Source organism: Rhamphochromis longiceps, linkage group LG7 (assembly GCF_057381845.1).
Source record: "Rhamphochromis longiceps isolate RC_006_pf linkage group LG7, R_longiceps_female_GT1.1, whole genome shotgun sequence".
Classification (NCBI taxonomy): domain Eukaryota; kingdom Metazoa; phylum Chordata; class Actinopteri; order Cichliformes; family Cichlidae; genus Rhamphochromis; species Rhamphochromis longiceps.
Window position 1 is genome coordinate 62,002,230 of NC_140563.1, and position 10,399 is coordinate 62,012,628.

The window sequence follows — 10,399 nt, forward strand, 5'->3', positions numbered from 1 at the left end:
CACATTTCACCCTCTCTTAATTAACAGACAGATTATGTAGCACATTTTAACAGCCGATCCAGCCAGGTAACCAAAGAATTGAGAAAACCTCCCAAATGCAATAAGGGAGTATAATCTATGATGTGTTGCTCTGCTGCAGACTAAGTGTGTATGTCTAAGGAAATCAAGCCAGACTAAGAAATACATGCTCTACCTTCAAGTCTCAGCACTCTATAGATATATTTATTTTCATAAAGAACTTTCTTGGGAGGAGGGGTGCTGGTGGAAAATCCACTGTACACTAGAAAAATCTAAATGATCTATTAGTTAAAGGTTCCTCCAAAGCCCAAAGTAAGAAATCCATTTGCTTACAGCCTCTTCACCACCACCAGCCCCACTTCTTGCCAAAGGCCATCATATTGAACGTGACTGAAGACCCTCACCAACTTTAGTGGGGTGGTCCAAAAAAACATTTATCCATTTGCAAAAAATATGTCTTTGGTGCACAGCTGTCATGCATATTTAGCAGCACAGGTAAATGAAACTTTATGTCATTGTAAGTTGGAGCCTTGAATCTTTGTGTAAAAGAAGATTTGTGTTGTCTGGATATTGAACTGGTAGCAGTTGGAATATGCCCATATTATAGAAATCATTATCATTATTACCCTTGACTTTATAAATGTGCTACTGGACAGAACATAACCTTTTAGCAGTATCCCAGCTGTCCCACTAAAGAAAACAGAGTACTAGACATGTATCCATGTATGCCACCAATGCAAACAGTGCCATTTCAATCCGTCCTTTGCATTTCTGACCAGTCTAGTCCAGCTGACCCCAAAGTATCTTCCTCTAGTTAATTGAAAAAACTGTATCCTCAAGAGTTGTAGCAGCAGGTATAACATCGCCTTGATGTGCTCCATTGTTTTGTTGTATTTGTGTCCCGTGCAAATGACTTTATGGACTTTTGCCCGCATTGCTAATAACGACATTAGGTGGTACTCAACTGTAATATAAAACAACCAAATCAGAGTAGCGTTGAGTCGAGTCGAGTAGGGAATACTGGAAAAGGGCTATCTGTGAAACACATGAAGAGGACATTACCAGTTTTACTGGATCTCTAACAAAAAATATGAAATTCCATGAACACAAACTCATACCAGCTCTGACTGAGAACAACAATCCCTGGATCAAATTCATAGACTCCTACAGGAGGAAGCGGGGGGCTAAATTTGAGCCAATTAGCACAAGGGATTGGTGGAATTTTATTTTATTTTAATTTTTTATTAGTCCTGTATTTATCCAGGTAAAAAACTGATTGAGATTAAAAATCTAGTTTCCAAGAGAGACTTGGCATCATGGCAGCAAAAGTCAAAGTGTGAAATAGCCTGAAATAAATGACTGGGTTTAAGGTGAGAGACAACCAGTGAGCAGCCTAGAGAGCAAATAAGCTAAACAATTTATTTAAAAAAAAATAAAAAAAAAATCTAACAGGATTAGTTCTGCCTCCTTCCAACCACACACCTCAACTGCATTCAGTGATTTTGACCTTTTCCCCTCAAAGTGCACAGATTGTACTGGAAGGCCAACACCAAAACTGGGGTTGTATACAAGAAGGGAAAGATCCTTCAACATGTGCACTATTGCAGATTTTTTTCACCAGTCTGTTGTAGTAAGTTCTGTAGTCTGCAAGAAGAGCAGCACAGAGGCTGACGTCACCAACAAACTGAAGAAAATTTATCAGAAAAGCTGTGCCTTGTGGTTTCTAACAAACTGGATACATTTGATGATGTGGTTGACGTCGCCGAATAAACTGTTTTTCCATCAAGTATAACGCCTAAATTATGCTTCAGCAGGAAATCTATGTCATAACCAGAAACCCCTTTAAACACCACCTTCCACGTACCCTGATGTGCACCTCCTGAGAAATGTAAGGACATGTCAGGTCAACGCAGCCAGCAATAACCGAATAGCACGGAAGGTTGCGGTGAGGGGTTTCCAATTACCTCGCAAGTTACGACGTAGATTTCCGCATAAGTCTAAACTGGGTTTAACTCTCTGAACAACTTACTGGACAGTCAGCAGGGCACTTCCCATAACAGGCTGATATAGCAATGGGGCTACAAGGACAGCTACAGGAAACTTTTCATACCTACTGCAATAACTCTGTACACTGAAGCACATCTGTTTGGCAGATAATCATCTGTTCTTTCAACCAAGCCACAAGTGTGATTTCTCGTTTGTATACAAAAAGCTCCCTACTTTGGGAAACTTTCTTTTGCAGCCTTTTCATTGTTCCTGTTAAACTAGTCAGTATATTCCCTCTGATACAAAATGTCTTCCTTGTTTATACTCCACACATCAGCACTCAGACATATACAGATTGCTGAAGCAACACATTTTAGCATTAGGCCTCAACAGTCTGACCATTTCATACTGCTTTCACTACTACAAACATGTGTTTTCCTGATCCTCTGGTTCCACCTAGTCACTAGAGTAATGGGGAGATGTGAATATTATTCTTGCATGGTTCTGTATGTCTGAAATAATTTAAAAAAAAAAAACAAAAAACAACAAAAAAAAACCCACACACACACAACTAACATATGGACCGATACATCTTTTTTTTTTTAAATAATCAACCATCTTTATCCAGCTCTTAAAAGTCCTGTTGTATTATTCTGTCCAGAACAATGAATGATGTGTCCATCTATATTTAAGGATCTGACAATTCACTCACAAATAAAGATCTTTAAGCCTCTGAATCTGCTGTATTTCAGTAGAACAAAATGTTTTGTGGCTAGAATACATTTTTTAAACTGCCATTTGACATGATTTGTTACCAGGACAACAAAAGAAAGAGAGCTGTCCACTCCATTTCATCTAAAACTTGCATGTTTTCTAATCTTAATCAAGACGGTTTGGTACCTTGATAGCACCGAACAACTAGTAAAACACACTTTTGTGGAGATAGTATAGGGCTGTTTTTTCTCCAACTGCCATGAAAATAGGGTAAATATTTACTGAGGATATTTAACAGATTGGTTATGATTGTTTGTAGTTTATTTGCTCACATCTCAGTTTCTTTTACGTGAGGTTGCTATCAATTAAATAATTTCTTATGAACATTCACTCCGAAAGTGGTATCCGTGATCATTGGCTGCAGGCTAAAAACATGTCCTTGAGGCCATAGTAGGTTTGAAATGAATTGGGTTTTGTAAGCGCTTACACAACCTAACTAAAATGATGGTTATGGGTGGTTCTATGCTTTCTGAAAGACTACAGAAGATGGCTAAATTAAAAATGTACAGAATGATTTTTAAATCATTCTGTAAGTTTTACAAAACAAATTCAGACAGTTCTCAGATGCTGTTAGCCGATCCAACAAACACTGTTTCAAAGCACATTAAAGTCTTTACACCTTTTACTTTCACAAGCCTGTTATCAATGCATCTGTGGACTCCTCTTAGTCTCAGTAATTCCAAGCATGTCCCTTTTCAGCCTCCTGTGTTTAACTTTAGATAAACAGCCTGTTCATTTCATACAATCCCTGCTCTCTCCAAATATGAACTTGAGAGACATGAACTGTTAACATAGGATACATGTCTGACCACTTGTTATCCCATACTTGCAGTACAGATGCAAAAGGGAGGATATTTCAAGTCCTAAACTTTACACTCGATTTCCTTGTAATAAGGCTGTTTGACAAGGAGAGGGGTCAGAGGGCATCAGACTGACAAAATAATAATGCAACCCCGTAGTGTTTCTGAGGATTTGGTATGGCTCGTCACCCTAAAATGCATCCAACTTAACTAGTTTTTTAGCCTGACATCAATTAAATATGCTCGTGGATGTATCTAGAAATGTAAAATTGAACTCTGCTCTGTGTATTGTCAGAGAGACTGAGATTCCCATAATGAAATAAAATATAGCAATTTTTCTTTTTCTTTTAAATTCTTCTTTGAAATCTGTTCAGTATCACATGCATTGTTCTTAGCACACATGAAATTCCTTAAGAATGTCAGAAAATATATCTTAGTATGGTTAAAGCAGGGATCCAACACATTGCAATGCCTCCATTTTAAAACTTTAAAAAGTCAAGTTAAAACAAGAACAGAGTAAGTCAAGGCTTATGTATGTACAAATGTATGAGTTTTAAAACTACTAAAAGGAAAAATGGAAAAAAGAACTCATTTTCCTTATCCCCACCCCACGAAAAAAGAGTAAATCCTTAATGTTCTCATCTATTTATTTATTTTTAAATCGGAGACCTCTGCACAGCTTCTTCATCCTAGTAGCCAGAGTTAAAAAGAAATGCCGCGACAACACCAAACAACAGAGAGCAGGAGGAGAATGTGCTAATCATTTAGCTCTCTGCACCCCACCCCCACCTTTTTCCCTTAATACCAAATGGTAAGTCCTCAGAACGAAAGCTGAAAACAGGAAATCTGCAGAGCTCTCACCTCCCACAGGGGGAGTAAATTAATTAGCATGACTGACAAAGACGTGAGATCACCTCGAGCTATGCGTTCAATTAACATGACAACTACATAGTGGTCCTTTGAGTCCAACACAAGCACCCCTTTTTACGAAGACTAGGAGCTGCACGAACACACGTCAACAAGCTGAAAGAGGACAAAGAGTGCTTAAGTGGTCACAGATACTTACGGGAGACCCCCCCCTCCACCAATCCAACACACACACACACACACACACACACACACACACACACACTTTCCATTTAAAATCGTGAAACGTGTATACTTAAAAAATACAAATACACAACTACAAAATTCAACCAGCATAAAGGGCAAAGTTCAAAAGGATTAAAGGAGAGAATGTATAAAGAGATTTAGAGAAGAATCTTCGTTATATTTACTGTGTGTGTCCAAGTTTGGGTAAAGTAGGAAATTTAAGCGGTAGTAAGCCATCCGTGCTCTCTGCGAAAATATTGATATTCTCTTTAAACAACGGAAACTCCATTTCTAAACAGATCTCTTAACTCGGACTGCAAAAGCGGTCAACAAAATCTATTGTGTGTGGAGGAGTGGAAACAACGTGGAAACATCACAAACTGTTTTTCAAGCCAGAGCCTAAATGTGTAGGACAAAATCTTTACCGACTGGCCGGTCTTTATGTTGTGTAGCCCATCACTTCTCACCTTAATCCAAATTCTTTTGGAGTCTGAAAGAAACTCACCTTCACATTTCAGACTGGGCGACAACACAAGTATCCAGAGCAAACTCCTTAGGAAGGTGACCATGGCGTACGTTTTCACTAAGGAAACTTTACAACAAGACTGATAACTTTATTTTTCCCACTGTTTGAGCCGATGCTCTTCTTTTGACTTCTCGTTTTCTGTCCACAGTCGTAGGTGGAGAGAAAGCTTACTTTCCAAATCGTCAGACACGAAGGTGGAGGACAGATGCTGGTTCGGAGAGGGAATCAGGCGGTCGTTCATCCCATTTACAGTCCACAAGAGAGACGGGCTGAGCGGCTGCCTCTGAGCTGCTAGTCCTGCGTTGGCCTCTGTCCTCGCGTTGAAATGCGAGCAGTGACGCGCGCATGAAGTGCAATATGGCAAACCACGTTTTAGGAAGAGTGCACCATCTAGAGACAGAACCCAAGAATCCTAACAACCAGACTGCCAGATCTACAAACCTTATCCTGTTAATAGCCTATTTACAAATAAAAACATTAACACGAGGAATCTAGAGTCTGCAGAGCTCATTTTGGGAAAGCAAATATATTAGACAGCGTAGCGTTCAGACCACACCTTTGCTTGTTACAACTGCTGGACAGAACAGGTTAAAAAAAATCTGGTAAGTATTTCATGGTTCTATCATTTTGCATTATTTTAACTCTATTTTATAGTTTGGCATCTGAGTTATTAGTAGTAGTTTCTTGGTCAAGTCACAGTTATTGTCACTGTAGTTCCTGACTTCTCCTTTAGGTCATTAGGTCTCACTTCTGTTCTTTGTTCTTGTCATTTCTAATATTCATATTTGTGGATTTTCTTTGTTTCAGTTGTCAGGTTCTGTTTATTTCCTTGTGTCATCCTGCCTCCCCTTTGCCTTGTGAAGTCTCAATCACATTTTTTGTTATTTTCGTCTCATGTGTTTCATGTTTAGCTTTGGTTCCTCGGTTTTGTCTTTCTTAACTGTTACCAGCTGTTTTTCCACTGGCTTCCTGACCACTTGTTATCCCATACTTGTATGTATGGTCTCACGTTCCCTTTGTTTTTTGTTATGTCCTCCCTCATGTTGTGAACTCCATGCATCTGTATTGATTCCACACATCTCAGTAGTGATGGCAGAGATAGAACATTATTTTGAAACATTTTAAACACATCACTTATTACATATGGTGACCAAATAAATGTGATTAAAAAACATTGCACTCAATAAACTGTAATGTTTTTGTGTGTCTTGTGTCTTTTTGTCTCTAACCTTTGTGTTGGTTTGTAGTATTATTTCTATGGATGGATATTTTATTTGAACCAGTCAGTATTTGTATGGGGCTCTTCTATACATTTGAGTATTTTTATTAAGAAAGACAACTGTTCAACAGTACTCAAGCTGAGAAGGTTTCATGTCTTGCTCTCTCCTGTTTTGGAGAATATTCTTTCACAGGGGGACTGATGTGGCTGGAGTAGAAAGCTATGTCTTGACCAGGTGGAATAGATGAGAGAATATGGTGGCATGCTGGGTTCAGTAATCTAGAGGGTTATCTCCTCTTGGTAGATATGAGGCTGAGGGATAGCGCTGAACCTCAACAGAAGCATCAGCAGTAAGACTCTGTTTTTGGTTGGTTTCATCTACCCTGCGGTCAAAAACGCCCCACAGCCTCTCTTGATGATGTTCACTTGCCTCTTGTACTGTAGTGGCTGATTTTGATGGTACACAAGCACTTGTTTGCGCTTGAGAAGTTGACTGTTTCTAGGTCAGCACTGTTGAAAGGAGTCAAAGTTTGTTTTCAGGGAGGACAAGGCTGCTGCAGCTCGTTCACAGGCGCTGAAACCTATTTAATGTGCTGTTCCATCTAGTCTCAACTTCCTGTAGGAGTTTCATCACAGGTTTTCCCATTTGCTCCTGAATGTCTAATAGCTTCTGCTTAGCAGTGGTACTAGATGCAATATATCAGTTCAAGGGTTTCTTAAATGGATTTTTTCACAAACAAATTCAGTGTGTGAGCAAAATAAGGCATGTGTCACACTTGTAAAAGTTGTGCACAGGCTATCATGTTGAGCACATCATCAGTAAATTAACATGTAACCTCGTTCTGTATCCCCCCCCCCCCCCCCCCCCCCAATGCAGAAGAACAACTTTGGCTTCCATCAAATGCTCAGTGGTGTGCATCACCGAATATGTTAATTGAGGTCCACATATACTTTACCAGCCAAACAATTTAGAACACCCCAATTTTTCAAGCAGGGGTGACGTGGTAGTGCAAGTGGCCCCTGGGCCTCAAGTTTGAGACCCCTGATGTAGAGGAAGTGGCTGATGATTGTGCCAGTAGTCAGTATCTGTAGCCAGTCTTGTCAGGGATGTCACTTACGCTCAGGCCTATGCAGAACAGCAGTGGGGACTGAGCATCTCCTGGGTAAATCTAACACTTGTGCTATTGTGCTAACTAGTGTTTTTCACCACATCCCCACTGATTTCCTGATGAAGGCTCTTAAGGGCTTGTTGATCTTATACAGTTCTAGGCACTCCAGAGTTCATGTGTGAGTCACAGACTTTCTTGTAAGCAATCCAAGAAATGTTTTGCCCCTCTGTTTTTTCTGTTAATTCCTTTTTGTGCCCCGCTCATGTGTTGAGTCATATGCCTATTCATCTTAGCCGCTATGATGTCTGAAAGAGCTCCTACTGAGTCAGGTTATTGGCTGGTATGTAACTAACTGCACTCCATGGTTAGCTTCTTTAGATAGGTGTGAATCATATCAGGGCCTAGTGCTGACCAACTCTTCATGCTTCAGACCCTTTCTTGGATGTCTGGCATTGTTCAGAGAGGTTGCTGTTATGATCTGCTCTAAGATCTGCAAGCCACTGAACATTAATGTTATGGATTGCATCCTTCTGTCATATGCTTTTCCAGTATTGCTCTGTCACAAGCCTTGGTCAGGCTGCTGTTCTCATATTGTTCAGCGTCACCACGTTGGATGTAGGTCAATGATGATCTGGGGATGCATCCCCCCCCCCCCCCCCCATGTAGTAAATGGTAAATGGACTAGTTCTTATGTAAAGCTTTTCTACTCTGAGAACTTAAAGCGCTTTACACAACTTGCCTCACTCACCCATTCACACCCATTCACACAAGCAGTTTTTTCTATGCTTTGTCTAAGTGCTTTCTATCTAACATTCACATGCATTCATACTCTGATGGATGCATCAGAGAGACTTGGGATTAGTATCTGGCCCAAGGATTTTTGGCATGCAGACTGGAGCACACGGGGATGAAATCACCAACCTTTTGGTTAGTTGGTGAACTACAGCCACCTCAGGATTATGGCAGGAATATGCAGGCAGTCCCTGGAGTATGAAGGAATTGATATCATGCATGATATCAGATAGTTAATCCAACAGCTAATATAATAGCTAATCCATGAGCTAACTGGAAAAGGAAAAGAGAGTAGAATTTTAAATGTCAGAAATAAATCTTTGATTTTTGAAAAAATTTACTATATTTCTCTTTTTTAAATTGTGTTTGGAAAAACAATTTTGAACACCTGTTTTTTTTTTATTTGGAATTCAAAAATGGTTTTTGAAATGAGGTTTTTATTGAGAGTTATTTACTGGTATTGGGCTCTGAATAGCCACTTGAAGTGTTCACTTCACAGGAGTACTTTACTCCCTGGTATAACTCACAAACTCACGCCTTAAAGCAGCAGAGGTGGCAAAACATTGACAGACATTCCGTATTTAAGTAGAGGTACAGATACTTTTGTCAAAAAAATCCTCTGGTAAAAGTTGATTCAATTACTTTAGTTAAGTAAAAATTCAAACACCAGGCTCTGAAATTTACTCTAAGTAAGAAAGTAAAAAATAGTTCTTTTAAGGATGTTTCTACCAGCAATTTTTGCGAAAAGCTAACTCAACCTTGTGCTATATAAATACAATGAAAGTGTGGCGGGCTGTGCTTTGTGGCTCAGCTGCAGGGAAGGGGTGGAGCAGCGGGTTAAGGGTGTGGTGTCAGGGGGAGGCCGAACCACATAGCTGTCCTCCATCACCAGGTTATGCCTATTTCAGTGACTGAATCTACGCATCATCAGCTTAAATTCAAATGAATCTCTGCTATCCATTATATAACCCAGAAACACCGCATCCATAGTACACTAGTATAACACACTGTTCTTTACTTTAAATTGCAGTTACATCACAAAACAGAAAGCTAACCTGTTTATACTGCATTAAACTGCAGAGTATTTTCATGCAACCCTTCAATAACAAACAGTTTGTTATATATTAGTGTGTGTGCTGTCTCTAGTAGATACACTGTGCAACAAACTTCACACAAAGAGTTTGTCTGTTTGCTGATATTTGTTGAGCAGACAGAAACATTGCATTTGATATTACCTGCCATGTCACTTCCTTTATGTTCCTCTTTTTTGGAACAAACTAAATGCTGGAGTCATTTTGCTATCTGGGTATACATTAAATATATGATTTTTTTTCTCTTCTCTTTAGGCTCAATTCAGTCTGATGTTCTAAGGTCTGCAGTCATGTTAAATAATAATAATGCCTTTTAAATGTCTCAAATCAAAAGTAACAAGCCTGTTTTGAAAATTTAAGGAAAAGAAAATACAGATATTTTTGTTAAATTGTAGGGAGTAAAAGTAAAAAGTTGTTAGAACAATAAATGTTGAGGTAAAGTACAGATAGCTAGGGATGGGAACAGAGTACTGGTTCTTGTAGAGAATCAGTTTCCAGTGGTTCACTTCCTTGGAATTGTTTGTTCCTGTCAATCGCCCTTATTGGTTTTACTTGCACTTGCAGCTGATTTCTGTCATGGTCTGGTGAGTCACAGTATTTTTCCACACTGTCTGCTCTCCTTTTCGGGGCGGAGCAGTCATCGCTCGCCCAAGTATAACCACCTGGAACTGAATTTGAGCTGTATTTAAGACCAGTGTTCTCCACCAGCCTTTGCTAGACTGTCTGCTAACCTAAGTTAGTTCATGGCTTCATGTGTCTCGTGTTTATTCATAGTTTTCATACCTACCTTTGCTCTCGTCCTCTCAGGTGTTCCCTGGAAAATCATTCATCCTCGCAATTTAATTATTCAAACTTGCTTTAATAAATAATAATAAAAAGAGGAAGTGTTTTACTGGTGATTCCTCAAGGTGGATAAACAAACACATGAACCAAATATCTCTAGAAACATCCCGTCTCAGAATTAAAAATAAATATGCTGATGCTAATAAAAA

The 10,399-nt window shown here is 39.3% G+C and overlaps 1 protein-coding gene across 1 annotated transcript in view; it reads right to left on the reverse strand.

Annotated features, from left to right (window-relative positions):
• The window catches only part of ror2 (receptor tyrosine kinase-like orphan receptor 2), a 38,512-nt gene extending 32,960 nt beyond the window's left edge, over positions 1-5,552 (reverse strand). The window contains exon 1 of the mRNA XM_085414712.1: positions 5,176-5,552. Within this exon, the coding sequence (XP_085270838.1) occupies positions 5,176-5,239 (64 nt within the window). The 5' untranslated portion in view covers positions 5,240-5,552. The remainder of the gene's footprint in view (positions 1-5,175) is intronic.
• Between the last annotated feature and the right edge of the window lie 4,847 nt (positions 5,553-10,399).